The 14,999-nt window shown below is 46.2% G+C and overlaps 1 protein-coding gene and 1 pseudogene across 2 annotated transcripts in view; both read left to right on the plus strand.

Moving 5' to 3' along the window:
- BTBD16 (BTB domain containing 16) overlaps nucleotides 1-5,078 on the plus strand; it is a 67,639-nt gene extending 62,561 nt beyond the window's left edge. For both annotated transcript variants that reach the window (XM_010357255.2, XM_010357265.2), the window contains exons 14-16: nucleotides 1,821-1,919; nucleotides 3,426-3,614; nucleotides 4,936-5,078. In XM_010357255.2, coding sequence (XP_010355557.2) covers nucleotides 1,821-1,919; nucleotides 3,426-3,614; nucleotides 4,936-5,004 — 357 coding nt within the window. In that variant the 3' untranslated portion in view covers nucleotides 5,005-5,078. The remainder of the gene's footprint in view (nucleotides 1-1,820; nucleotides 1,920-3,425; nucleotides 3,615-4,935) is intronic.
- A 7,563-nt stretch (nucleotides 5,079-12,641) lies between these two features.
- LOC115900529 lies at nucleotides 12,642-12,741 on the plus strand (annotated as a pseudogene).
- The last annotated feature ends 2,258 nt before the right edge of the window (nucleotides 12,742-14,999 follow it).

Genomic DNA, 14,999 nt, shown 5'->3' on the forward strand with positions numbered 1-14,999 from the left:
TGCAGTGGGTCCAGGAGCTTGATTGCAAGGCATCTTGGCACTTCGTGACCAGGGGAGCGTTGGGGTTGGTAGCTGTGCTCCATGCTGGGTTCCCTGTGATGGAAACAATTTTCCAAGAAATCATTGATCTCCTTTGATTATTTCAAGGCACCCCCGCAGTGATCTCAAAAGAATTCATGTTTCAAGAACTAAGGGATGCTGAATGTATCATCAGAGAGACCCCTCTGAGTCATCCCTGGAGAGGCTGGCTCAGCCTTTTGGTTGCAGAGATGTCGTGCCTAAGTGGGCAGATGGAGATCACAGAGCCAGGACTTCCTGCACGTGCTATGAGTGGCTCTTGGGTCCATCAAATTGAAACAACATGCTTTGTTTCAAAGGTCTATAGACCACAGGTCATCTAAGAACATACCTAACCTATTCTTTACCTCACTAAGGAACATGAAGAGTAAATCATATTGTCACTGTTCAGTAGTTACTACTAAGGCTACTACTAACTTCTACTAACTGTACCAACTGTTTGTAGTGAGACCAAGGAGAGGAGGGTCTAAACCCTCCAGAAACACTGATTACCCGATCTCAAACCTTTTTTGCCAAGCAGGATTGCAGCCAGGGGACTGTGAATGTTGGGGTGAGGCATGGTTTTGGGGGTACACTGTAACTTTTGCAAACTTGATGGGTTCCCAGGGACCTGAGAAGGGAGATATAGGGAAAAATATGAGGAAAAACATAAAAATAGAAGAAATTTTAAATTGGAGCTGTGTGCAGCCTAAATATCTTCTTCCTTTTTGCTTGGTATTTTTTTTCTGTAGTATTGTGAGAACTGAATTTTTTTTTTTATTATACTTTAAGTTCTATGGTATGTGTGCACAACATGCAGGTTTGTTACATATGTATACTTGTGCCATGTTGGTGTGCTGCACCCATCAACTCGTCATTAACATCAGGTATAACTCCCAATGCCATCTCTCCCCCCTCCCCATAATAGGCCCCGGTCTGTGATATTCCCCTTCCCGAGTCCAAGTGATCTCATTGGAGACCTGAAATATTTTTAAAGAATAGGATGAATCAGTCAAAGCTGACCTTCAAGGGCCACTGATGGCTTTTCCTTTAACAATAGTGCTAGAGGTAGCCTCCAGGGTTCACTGGGCAGTGGTATCTTCTTGCATGGTTGTTAAAAGTATATTTCATTCAAAATAATATAAGTTACACTTAAAAGCATTAATATGTAGTATAGAATTTTTTTAAACTCAGGTTGAAATTGCCATCCAATTTGGAGTGAATTTATTCCAAATTGTTAGCAGTAATTACTACTACCAAGGATTTCAGTTTCGCTTTCTCCATGTTTCCTACGTTAAAATTGCCGTTGTATTTTCACTTTCAAATCAGTTGCTGAATGAGTGACGTTTGTTGTTGTTGCTTTACTTTGTTTTACCATGTCCTCTTGACTTTTTTTTTTTTTTTGGAGACAGAGTCTTACTCTATCGCCCAGGCTGGGGTGCAGTGATACAGTCTCTGCCCCCTGAAACCTCTGCCTCCCCCTATTCAAGCAATTCTCTTGCCTCAGCCTCCTGAGTAGCTGGGACTACAGGCGCCCACCACCACATCTGGCTAATTTTTTTTTTTTTTTTTTTTGGTATTTTTGGTAGAGATGGGGTTTTGCCACGTTGGCCAGGCTGGTCTTGAACTCCTGACCTCAGATAATCTGCCTGTCTCAGCCTCCCAAAGTGCTGGGATTACAGGCGTGAGCCACTGCACCTGGCTGACTTTGAACACTAGATATTTCTCCCCCTTCACTTTGTTGTTTCTCTTTCCCAATTTAGGAGAATACAACTTATTCCAAAATGATTGCTGTATATGGATTCTTCTTCAAGATAACGGGACTCAAACATGATACTACCTCTTACAGTTTTTACATGCAGGTAAGGATAGAGTGCACGAAAGTCATGTCTCTGAAAGTCTTTTAGAGTTAGAGTCAATCCATGTTGAATTAATAATAATTGATTCATCATTAATTACTAATTGACATGAAATGTAAGTGCTAACCATGCTTGTATATGTGATGTCATTTGATTTTTACAACCACCTTGGGAAGTAGGCATTGGTAGCCCATTTAGCAGATGAGAATCTGAAAACTGAGCGTCTTTGTGTTTATATGGCCTCTACTGGTAAAGCCAGGATTAGATTCTAGTCTTCTGTCTCCACATTGGGGCTCACTTCATCTTCAATTTATACAAACAATTCAGTTATTTTCCCATGAAGATAACCGGTAATGTCCCCAACTGGGAGAGGGGGTAATTTTGTTTAGCTGCAAAGTGGGCTATGGGCAGGACCCCAGGAAGGTGCTTGACTTCTCCGTAGTGCTCCTACTGGACTTTAGGAGAGGCAGGAGAATGTCATGTTTAGGAATGGAGAGTCCGCAGGCAAATGGCCTGTGAGCTATACGACCTGGGCAAGTGCCAGAAACTCTCCTCTGTGCAGTTTCCTTACCTTTAAGACACAGAAGGTAACAGGACATACCTCACCAGATTGTTGTGAGTTTAAATGTGTTAATCTGTGCAGGGTGGCTTGGAGCAAGCTTGACACACAAAGCACCATGTGCATTAGGGAAGATGAGGAAGATGATGATGATGACAATGACAACTATGATGAAAGATCGCTGTGTTCCACTTAAGATTTGCTTACAAGTCTCTCTTCTCTAAACTGCAAGCTTTTGAGAGGCCATACCTTATTAATCTTTTTATTACTACTGCCAAGCACAGTACCGAGAACATAGAGGAGCTTTATTTTTTTATTTTTCTTTATTTTTTGAGACGGAGTCTTGCTCTGTCACCCAGGCTGGAGTGCAGTGGCACAATCTCGGCTCACTGCAACCTCCATATAAAAGGGCTTTAATGGCTGGCTGAATGAATGAATGGATAAATGAGTGAATTAATGCATGAATGAAGAAACCAGAGTATTAGTCTCAGCTTTGCTAGTAGCTCATATGTACCCTGGAGCAAGTCATTTCTCTTTCTTGGGCCTCAGCTCTTGGTCTCCTCAGTGGTCTCCACTGACTCAGGCATCTCCCTACACAATGAATTCTTCTGGGTGGAAGAGACGAATTATGTGACAACAACAGTCCAAATGCCCTTATTGAGTACTACGTTGGTTTTTTAATTCTGGCAAAGTCATCATAAAGCTTGACTTATGGTGTTTTTCTAGATTGGCCAAAGCCCAGGCCATCAGCCACTGGTTTATGTATGGTAGGGGCTCAAATAACAACCCACTCAGCAGCAGCAACTTTTAGGAGATGGTGCCAATTGGGAAATGCCCGCTTGCTGCCTGCACACATTATATACCAGGGTCTATGTGCCAGGCGCCGGCTTTCGCTAACTCTGGGCCACCCCGATTGCAGTTCCACCTGAGGTGGGTCACTCTCTTTGCAGAGAATAAAGCACACAGACCTGGAATCCCCCTTTGTGGTCTACGAGCACAAGCCCATCAGCCTGCGCACGGCACGCCTGGTGAAGTATGAGATCAGAGCCCAGGCCCTGGTTGACGGCAAGTGGCAGGAGTTCAGGACAAACCAGATCATACAGAAGTTTGGGTTGACCAAGCTATCCTGCAAAAGCCATGCAAGTGTTCATGTTGCCTTTTTCTTTTATTTCCTTTTTGCTCTTTTTCTCTCCCCCATCCTTTTGGGGATCACTGGCTTCTAATCTCCAGTGCTCTACACTGAAGATCCCTGGAAAATCCGGCTCAGTTTCTTAAGGATTATCACAGCCTCAAATAATGCTAAAGAGAAATCTCTTCTAGAATGAAAAATCACGGATATGGATAACCATAACCCAAATCAGACTGCCTGACTTGGGTAACACTAGATCTATTTTATAAGCATCAAAGGGTATTTTTTTTTTTAAGTGAGGAGGCTCCGTGGAGCGCATTTGCCATCACTGCCTCCACTGATGCCTATGAGTGACACATTAATTTCCCTGAAATCCACAGCCCAGACTCACCTGCCTCACTCTGGCCCACTGGGGAAGGACAGGGCCCATCTACCTCAGTAGGTGGTTGCCAGCATCTAGGCAGATCCACTGCCTGGCCTGGCTTCTGACCAGAATAAGACTTTGCTACAAGCCAGTGAGTAATTCCCAGTCCTGACTGCACATCAGAATCACTTGGGGGCTTTATAACTACCAAGGCCAGAGCCCCACCCAGATCACCAGACTAGATAGATACTCCATGGGTCGGGCCTGGGTATCAGTATTTTTAAAAGCTTCCAGGTTATTTTCTATGATGTTAGAAATCACGGTAACAATTTCCTTTGTGGGGGCAAGGGAGAGGAGCTGGGAAATTAACTGACAGAGAACATGAAGGAGATTTCTGTGGAGCTGGAAATATTTGTCTTTGGTTTTTTTTTTTGAGATGGAGTCTCATTCTGTCACCCAGGCTGGAGTGCAGTGGCACGATCTCGGCTCACTGCAAGCTCCACCTCCTAGGTTCACACCATTCTCCTGCCTCAGCCTCCCGATTAGCTGGGATTACAGGCGCCCGCCACCACGCTCAGCTAATTTTTTGTATTTTTTAGTAGAGACGGGGTTTCACCCTGTTAGCCAGGATGGTCTCGATCTCCTGACCTCATGATCCGCCCGCCTCGGCCTCCCAAAGTGCTGGGATGAAATATTTATCTTGATCAGGGTGATGGTTACACAGGAGTGTTTACTGTGTGAGAATCCATCAAGCTGTCCTCTTCAGATTTGTGCACATTATTGTGTTTAAGTTATTCCTAATTTATTGGCAGTTTATTTCCAATACCCTGTGCAAGTTATTCTGATGTGCAGCCATCGTTGAGAGCCAGCATTTCCTACAACTGTTAGGCCTTCCTCTTTCCCCTTCTGGGGGGCCATTGTGTTTATCCTAAAAGTCACATTCGCTTGGTTTTGTTTCATGTTTTAGATCTTGAAAATCCAAACTGTGGGCATCCCAATCTATGTAAGTTTTGCATTCATCTTCCCACCATCCTGACAGTTTCCAGAAGAATCTGTGGGATTTTCCCCTCACTGGTCTGCATAAAAGAAAATAAAATGACATAAAAGGGAGCACTCAAGCATTCCATTGCCTTTCCTAGTCGGTGATGGTCTCATTTGAACTTTTGTCCACATTTGTATCATTTGAGGGTGGAACGTGCCAGACCCAAGAGTGTATTTACCAGCCCTGCCCCCACAGCACCCTGAGTCCAGCCCTAACTTTCTGCCCCCTCCCAGCACCATGGAAGCACCAGCGGCGGCAACAGACTGCAGCTAGGATTGTGGAGGACTTCCCTTAGATGCAGCTCTGTCTGCTACACAGAACAACATGCCTGCCAATTGTCCCTGACAGTTTGGGCTCAGACAGAACAAGAGGTAGGAGGGGATGGAAGTGATTCTTAAGTACAGAGTGACTTATTTATTATCCCACCTTTTAAACTGAAGCTCTGCAGTTTGGAAGGAGGGAAGTAGACAGCCTTCCTTCCCACTTTATTTTCTATTGCAGTGTCACAAAGAACCACAAATTTAGTGACTTAAAACAACACATTGATTACTTCACAGTTTTCATGGTTGAGGAATTCAGGCGTAGCTTCACTGGGTCCTATACTCAGGGCCTCATAAGACTACGGTTTAGTGGCAGGCAGGCTGTCTTCTCATCTGAAGAGATGGCCAGGGGAATTCATGTCCAAGTGCATTCAGGTTGTTCGCAGATTCATTTTCTTGCAGCTGTATGACCAAGGGCCCTGGCTGCTACCAGGGTAGAGAGAAGGCTGCGCAGGCCCTAGTGGCCCCCTGCAGTTCCCTGCCATGTGACTCTCTATAGACATTTCAAATCATGGCTATTTGCTTCTTCAAGGCCAGCAGAAGAATCTCTCACTCTAGTCTGCTAAGACAGCATCTTATATAACGTAAGGTAATCATAGGAGTGGCAGCCCCTCCCCTCTGCCCTACTTTCTGGACTAGAAGTAAGTCACATGTTCTACCCACACCCAAGGGGAGAGAATTATACAAGGGGTCACCTGAGGGTGTGTCCACCACACCGTATTGCCCATTGTCTTTGGAAAAGTGATGGAGAGTCAATGACGCTATGCACACAATTAGGTGGATAAGTTTAGTCTAATAATCACCTTAGAGTCAGACACAGCTGGGGGAGCCTCCTTCCCAGCAGAGAAACCTGTGCAGTGTGACCTGGCAGGGAGGTGCAAAGGAACTGGGTGTTGGGAGCCTGTTGGCAGGTTCTCCCGGCCCTTCCCCAAGCCCTGTTTCCCAGGCTGCCTCACCAGCTTGCTTCTGGCCTGATTCAGTCAACGGGAGGTGGGGATGGGAGCTTGGAAGACAGAGAACAGGAGAGGCCTGGGTAGTTTGTACCCTCTGGGCTCAGAGGACATTTTCCAGCAATAACTGTGTCTCCTTCCTCCGCTGCCCAGCTCGTGCCCCAGCTCATGCCTGCAGCCTCCTGCCAGGGTTTCAGCACCCATCAAAGGTCCCTGCTTCTGGTTCTGATAACACCTCACCCCTGTGTCCCTCCAGAGTTTGGGGCAGTGGGGACTTCCTTCACTGCGGTTCCTGGGTCGCCTCATTCCCTGTTTAGCTTCGTGAGTTTTACTTCATCTGGGAACCAGTTCTCTGTATTATATTGATACTGTTTGAAACCCCTAGAGTAGTTTATGTTTCCAGGTTAGTCCCTAATGTAAAGGGTTTTGGTGAGTTGGCAGATGCGGTTCAGTGGGGTGGATGACTGGATAACACGGCCTCAGTGATTCTTCCCATCCCTGCGGGGCGGGGTCTAGGATGAGGCAAGTGAGGCACTTGCTTGGGCATATAACCCAAGGGGGCACTGAAATACTCAGTAATATAGATAAATAGTATTTTAATTCAATGTTTTAAAAGACCAAAATCAACACACACAAATCTATGACAGAACTTGGTGAAATGTCATAAGGTGAACACACCCATATAACCAGCACCCCAGATCAAAAACAAAAAGAACATAACCAGCACCCCAGACACCCCCAGTGGACCCCCCAAGGTGAATACAACACCAACTTCCATCTCCATGAATTAGTTTGGCCCTTTAGTTTGAATACCTTACAAACAATCTGGCAGCGCACACTCTTTCATGCCTGCATGCTTTTGTTCAGCATCTCATTTAAGAGATTCCTCCAGGTTTTCACCAGGAGCTGTAGTCTGTTCTCAAATAACATGATAGTTTCACTTTTTTACTTTTTAAAAACTAAATGTTACTTCAATAAAATAATACATGTCACAGAAAAGTGAGAAAATACAAAGAAGAAAATCAAACGGCCTGGGACTGCCGTCACTGAGATGCTTGGTAGGCGACTTTCCAGGAGGAATTTTAGGTGCATTTACAGTTTTCTTGCCATTTAAAATGGGATTTGCAGTTCAGAGTCTCACTTTTCTCTTGAGAGAGCTAAACAGGATGGCAGGGTGTAGTGGCTCATGCCTGTAATCCCAACACTTTGGGATGCTGAGGTAGGTGGATCCCTTGAGCCCAGGAGTTCAAGACCAGCTTGGGCAACATGGCGAAACCCCATCTCTACAAAAGATATAAAACTTAGCCAGGCATAGTGGTGCGCAGCTGTAATCCCAGCTACTTGGGAGGCTGAGGTGGGAGGATCATTTGAGCCCAGGCAGTTGAGGCTGCAGTGAGCTGTGGTTGTGCCACTGCACTCCAGCCTGGGCAACAGAGCAAAACACTGTCTCAATTAAAAAACAAAACAAAACAAAACAAAAAAACGGGGAAGGCGGGGGAGGTTGAACAGGATAACAGGATGATTTCTTTAATAGGGAGCACAGTGTTTGCGGAGGAAGGAGATGGTGTTTTTTGTTTCACCTTCAAATTGTGGGGCATCAGAAAAGTCACTTGTCACTTATCTTCCATGACTGTCACTTTCTTATCTGTAAGGGAGACATAAACTGTCCCCTCTGCCTCCTTCTCAGGGCTGGGAGCCCCGCAGGCAGCCCTGTACGTAAGGCCCTTTTATGGACCAGCCCCTGTGCAGATGCCTGGAGGCTTGGTGTTACTGGCTCAAGCAAAAACGCAACCTTGTGGCATTTTACCACAGTTCTATAGGATAACAGGGATGACAAGAACTGAAAACACTGACAAGCAAATCTGCAGATGTCTAAGAGAGGAGAGGTTGTTTGGAAGCGTCTCTGAAACATGAATGATTGCCCAGTCTCTAGGGGAAACAACTGTTAGGTATTTGAAATATGTAAACTCATTCGCCAGGAGTTTGCAAGAGTGGGAGAAACTTGCAAAGCAGTGATGCCAAAAATGTGTCTGTAAGGTGAGAAGTAAAGCAGAGCAGGGAATATTAGGGAGGGGCTGGGGTGGGCAGGAGAAAGGCAGCCCTAAAACCTGGGGTGAGGCTGAGGTGGCAGGAGGAAGGCAACCCCAAAAAGACAGGGAAGGACTGAAGGCTTGGGCTGCCTCCCCCTCCTCTTGACCTGGCAACAGGAAGGTACCAGAGGCAGTAGGACTTGGGGTGTCAGGGAGGGGCCCTGTGATGTCATTTTCACCCCCTAATAGTACAAGGGGGGAAATGGAGCCCCAGCAAGCTGGAGTAATGATTCTGGTGGGAAAATGCTTACTAAGCACCATCTCGCTGAATCCTCCCGACCCCATGAGGTAGGTGTATTTTCCATGTCTGATAAGAAGGAAACTGAGGCCAGGCCATGGTGGCTCACACCTGTAATCCCAGTACTTTGGGAGGCTGAGGTGGGTGGATCACTTGAGGTTAGGAGTTCAAGACTAGCCTGGCCAACATGGTGAAACCCTGACTGTACTAAAAATACAAAAATTAGCTGAGTGTGGTAATGTGTGCCTGTGATCCTGGCTACTTGGGAGGCTGAGGTGGGAGGATTGCTTGAACCAGGAAGTTGGAGGTTGCAGTGACCCAAGATTGTGCCGCTGCACTCCAGTCTGGGCCCAGATAAAGTAAAGTAAATTTATTCATCCAAGGCTCCTCAGTGTGGCAGAGCTGGGAGTCCAGCTCAGGCCTGGCCACAGGCCTGTCTGTTTCTAGCTCCCCTGATGGCCCACTGAGAAGAGTGGAAATGTTTTAGGGTGTTTAATTCAAATATTTCTTGAACATCTATCTGTTCAAAAGCAATGTGCATGGAGCATCTGCTGCACGCCAGGCCGCGATGTGCACGGTGTGCTCCATATGATATCTCATTTGATTATGATGGGGCCTTGAGCAGGGGCGAGTGTGGGAGAGTGGCACATACCTAGGCCTGGAAGGATGGTGGGGGGGGTGGTGTCCTTGCAGGTGGGGATGGAGGGAAACAGTACACAGATGGTGTTCCAGCCCCATGGCTCTAGGACTGAATATGCATCTGAATTACCTAGGACCTTGTGCACGTGCAGATCCTGGGCCCTGGCTGAGAGAGGCTGATTTTGAAGTCTGAGAGACACTCAGAAATCTGCACTATAACAGGCCTCCTGGGGGATGCTGATGCAGGGTGTCTGTGGATCACACCCAGAAACTGATCTGTGTGTCAATTCCACAGCAGGGTTTCTTACTGTGCTCCACACACCCAATTGTCTTCCTTACCCAGTGCCAAAACAAAATCCAAACAATAACAAAAAACCTGTGAATTGACTTCACCACACTGGCTGATTCGAAACAAAGCAAAACAAATTTCCTAGAATATGAAATAAACAGAACTTAGTAATGAGGCCCCTCCTGTGGGTGAGCCATAATTCACAGTCACAGTTCACCCCTTTCCACTAGGGGGCATGGTCCACCTCAAAAATTTTAGTGGCAAAAATTTGCAACCTAAAAACTCATTTTACAGCAGGGAGTCCCCTTGCTTTGTGGTTGAAAGTGAGTTGTACATCCTGGGAGAGGCTCTGTTTATCCAAACATCCACAGTATGCACATCATAAAATCTCTGAACTTGAGAAGTGTTAGTTTTGAGACAAAAATTCCTAAGATAATTTTACAAGCTTTTCTTACAAGGGAGAAATTCGTAGAGATTCAAGGGAGAATTTGAATTTTAAAGCCCAAAGTCCCAATGCCCAAAGCAGTGGCCATGAGCAGTGGTTAATGAAACATCTTATGTACCATGTCTGAAATGTCTCGTTCACCTCTCCCGATGCCCACCTTTCTGGCTCACCTCCTGGCCCCTCCCCTTCAAAGGGGGAGATGGCCCTGGACTAATTTGGTGCACACACACCAAGTCTTTTGGGTTCTAGAGTACAACTGACCTGTGTTTGAGTCTCAGCCCTGCCCCTTACCAGCTGTGTGGTCTTAGGCAAGCCATCTAACCTCTCTGAGCCTCAGAGACTGATCTGAGATAGGCAATCAAACTCATGGTAAGAATTAAATAAGTTGATGTGATTTGTAAAGCACCTACCACATAATATGTGCTTTGTGCAATTTGTTCCTTATTGTTTCACCCTTATTGCTTGGAGTCAGGTAGTACTTGTTGAAGGCCAAAATGGTTGCTGTGCGATCTTGGGCCAGTCCCTTTTCTTTCTCTGGGCCTACTTCCCTTTATGCAAAATGAAAAGGTTGACTCAGGTGCTCTCTGCAGTCTTTTCCGGCTGCAATCAGCAGATTCTCAAATTCTGTGAATATGGAAAAACAGATGTGAGTGGTTGAGCCTGTGAACCAGAAGAAGGAGGATTTGGAGAAAGGAACTGTCTTATTTTCCCATGGGCTCATCAAAATGGGAATGAATTGGAAAGAGTAAGAGAGGGTTTTTTCCTTGTCCTCTTTAGAGGGTTTTGCATCCTGGAGACTAGTATGTCTTGTAATTCCGGGGAAGAGAGAGTTTGTTCTTGCTCTTGTAAGCCTAGGCTACTGATTGGGGTTGGCCAAGCTGTCGGGGAGACGAGTGCGCTTCCCAGGGATGACCTGGATACCAGAAGTCCCAGGCCCTGCTTGAACATGGGGGTAGGTGTAGGATGTGGGGGATTGGGCCTCTGGGCCCTGAGGCCTTGAGAGCTGGGGAAAGAGGTTCTCGTGGAGGAGAGAGAGACAGAAGAAAGCTCGGTGAGACAGACCCTGAGGGCAGCACCAGCCAACAGAACTTTCCACAACGATGGAAATGTCCCATATCCGCTCCATCCAATGTAGCATCCGATGTGGCATCCGATGTGGCATCCGATGTGGTATTCGATGTGGCATCCGATGTGGTGTCTGATGTGGTAGCCATTAGCCATGCGTGGCCTTTGAGCACTTCAAATGTGGCTGGAGCAAACTGAGAAATTGAGTTTTCAATTTTATTTCATTTTAATTCATTTAAATTTAAATTGCCATAAGCTTAAGTAGAAGAAGCAAGGTAACAACAGCACCCAACATGAAACCAGAACTGGATGCTTCCTGGCTTTGCAGACTCTCTGGGGTTCTGAACCTCTCAGTCTCTTCCCAGGCCCCCCACGAGTGGAGCCTCAGTGGCAGGCCGTGCCCATGCCTGAGGCTCAGCCTGAGGCCACCTCAGACTTCTTTCTGGAGAAAGCCTTGCTGCAGAAAAGGAAAGTTCCCATGCTGGGGAAGTGGAGCTCAGCTCTGTATTGATATTATTCTTATCTTGCTCCTTCTACTTGCGCTAACCACTTAAATTTAAATAAATTAAAATGAAATAAAATTTAATATTTCACTCTTAGTCACTCTAGTCATGTTTCTTTTTGTTGTTTCTTAACTCCTCCTTGCAGAGGAGCGTTAACTCACAGGCCGTGTGCCCAGAGTCGGCCAAGCCACCCTTCAAGTGCTCAGTGGACTCAATGGCTAGTGGCTGCCCTGTGGGCATGGCAGATGTGGGACAAAGGGCTCCTATGGCTGCCCCTCATGACTTTGAGCTTTGTGACTTTGAATGAGTCATGTGACCTTTGTGCTTTTGTTCCTTGGCTTTACTCACGCCATAGATTTACAGCGAGCTGCTGCAGGCCAGGCTTTGGGTGAGGTTGCGAAGGCGAACAAAACACACAGTCTCTGCCATCTTGGAGCCTACAGTGTGTGGGGAAAGATGGTTATTAGTGGAATATGCACTAAAGAATGCCTGGGTGCCCTGAAGAGCACAGTTTCCAGAGAGCATAAAGCAAAGAAAGCTGACCTGGATCCTGATGTGGGGGTCAAGGCCCAAGGAGAGCCCTCCCAGGGGAAGCAATGCTTACACGGAGAGCTGAAGTAGGAGTGGGAATTGAAACAGGTTTAGGTGAGGATGTAGAGAAACGACTACTCACATGCTGCTAGTGAGAGGGTGAAATGGTGCAGTTGCTTTGGAAAACTGGTGGCTCCTCAAACAATTAACGTACAGTACCATGTGACCCAGCAGTTCTCACCTCTAGTTACATACCCCCGAGAAAATGAAAACGTATGCCCACCCAGAAACGTGAACATGAATGTTCATAGCAGGATTATTCACAATGGGCAAAACAGTGGAAATTAGCCAGGAGAAATGGCGTGCACCTGCAAAAAGGGTGAGGTGCCTGTAGAAAGGAGGTTGGTGCATGCCTATAGTCCCAGCTGCTTGGGAGGCTGAGGTGGGAGGATCACTTGAGCCCAGGAAGTGGAGTCTGCAGTGACCCATGATCGCACTACTGGACTCCAGCCTGGGTGACAGAATGAGACCGCCCTTTACAAAAAAAGAAAAAAAAAGTTCTCACTTTGGTAGCAGATATACTAAAATTGGAATGATATAGAGATTAGCATCACACCTGCACAAGGATGACATACAAATTTGTGAAATGTACCATGTTTATAATAAATTTTTTTAAATTAAAAAAAGTAAAAGAAAAAGAAAAAGAGAAGTGGAAACAACACGAATGTCCATCAGTGGATGCATGGATAAACAAAATGTGATTTATCCATGCAATAGAATATTACTCAGCCCTAAAAAGGAATGTAGGACTGGCACGTGCTACGTGGATAAACCCTAAAAAGATCATGCTAAGTGAAAGAAGGCAGTCACAAAAAAACACGGTTATGTAACTCCATTCATACGAAATGTCCAGCGAAGGAGCGTCTACAGACAGAAAGTAGATTCGTGGTTGCTCAGGGCTGGAAGATAAGAGGATGGTCACTAAAGGGCACAGGGTTTCCATTTCAGGTGATGAGAATGTTTTAAAATTGAACGATGGTGATGATTGAACAACTCTGTGAATATGCTGAAAACCACTAAACTGTACACTTAAGTGGACGAATTGTGTGATACATTAATTCTATCTCAATAAAACTGGGGTTTATTTGGAAAAAAAAAAGAAGAGGAATTAGGGGCTCGGGAGAAGATTTAAGCCCAGACAATGTGTGCAAGTGAGCCTCGTGCCTTTAAAAAAACACAGAAGGCCCCAGTGGTCAGAACCAGCAGAGCCAGCAGCAGAGGCTGGAGATGTGGGCAGCCGGGACATCCCTGGGTTTTGGTGTCCTTCTCAAGAGCACCTAGTATTCAAGAGTTTCAAGTCTGGGGCTACCCTGATGAAACCTGGGTTTTGAAAAAGTTATTCTAGATGCCGTTTGCAAGCAGAGGTGAGGGGAGCTTGGGCAAAAATGCCAGGTGTCAACATGGTGTGAGATGTGTTGTGGGTGAGCAATGACTATCTGGGCCAGTGGTGCAGGGGTAAAAGAATTTACCAAGACAGTTGTAGAGAATGAAAGGCAAATTTACTAGAGAAAGTATGAAACTATGTTGTGAGAATGCAATGGGCAGGCCAGCAGAAGAGGAGCTGACTGCAAGGAAACAAAGGCTGGGGGGAGATTTTATAGAATAATGCTTATGCTGTGTGCCGAAGAGGGCTTTGTGCAATACTGATAATGCAAGGTTGCAGGGAGCCAACTTGCAGGTGTCTGGTGATAAGTTGGGTGCACAATAGGTACCTGTTCTGGGCCATGAAGAAAGGCAGATTTGCAGCTTACGGAGATGCCCCACATCCCCTGGTGGGAGCTTTCCCCTGCTCCCACAGCCTGACTCCTTTTCCCTTACCAGGACTCCACAAGGAGGACAGGCTGGGGGAGACGTAGAGCTCAGCCCCTGACCCATCCCAGAGAGGGAGGGAGAATCCCTTAACTTCCCTGCATGATTCCTTAACTTGCCCTGGTCCTGAGTTACCATTGAGGGGTGTGCCTGTGGCCCCTTGGGGCAGAAAGCTCCTCTGCTATCACATATCACAAAGTGGTTGTACCAGTTTGTTTAAAGAAACACATTCCCAAAGGACACTGGCTGGTGGCAGTATAAGTTGGCACTGCCTTTCTGAGGTCAGTGTGGCAGCATATTAGAAAAGAGCTTAGGATGTTAATTACTCTGGTAGATCATGATAATGATGGCCCCGGTGAATCACACCTCCCTGTGTCCACACCCCTTGGCTTTGTGGTGCCACCCATCAACAGATGGAGTCCATTTCTATGTCCTTTTGAGTCTGGGTTGGCCCTGGGGCTTGCTTTGGCCAATAGAGTGTGGCAGAAGTAACACGATAGCATTCAGCAGTTTGGCGCTCAGTGTGCCTTGGAGCTTCTGCTCTGGCCGCTTGGAGACCTGGGACCGTGTAGTGCAGGTCGCTGCTAACCTGCTGGAGGGTACGTGGCCATGTGGAGGAGAACCTCAACCCGACCACCAGCCCCAATTGCCACACATGTGAGTAAGGCCATCTGAAACCTTCCAGCCCAGTCGACCCTGCTGTGGAATGCAGCCTCATGAGTGACTCCAGAAGAAACTCTGCAAAGGATTTCTTCAGCCAACCCTCAGAATCATAAGAAGTAGTTAATTGTTGTTTTAAATCACTAAGTTTGGGGGTGCTTTATTACCCTGCAAGAGCTAACTACAATACATACCCTTTGAATTAAGCGAATCCACTTTAGTAATTTATACTTATAAAATAAAAATCCAGAAAATAGCCCATGATTTAGGTACAGAGGCATTCCTTATAGCATTGTTTGTAATACAAAGCATCAGCATGATTTTAGTTGCCCAGCAGCAGGAATCAAACAGGATAGGGTAGATCTGTACACTAGATAATCATTAAAAAGT

The sequence above is a fragment of the Rhinopithecus roxellana genome, chromosome 11 (genome assembly GCF_007565055.1).
Source record: "Rhinopithecus roxellana isolate Shanxi Qingling chromosome 11, ASM756505v1, whole genome shotgun sequence".
Classification (NCBI taxonomy): domain Eukaryota; kingdom Metazoa; phylum Chordata; class Mammalia; order Primates; family Cercopithecidae; genus Rhinopithecus; species Rhinopithecus roxellana.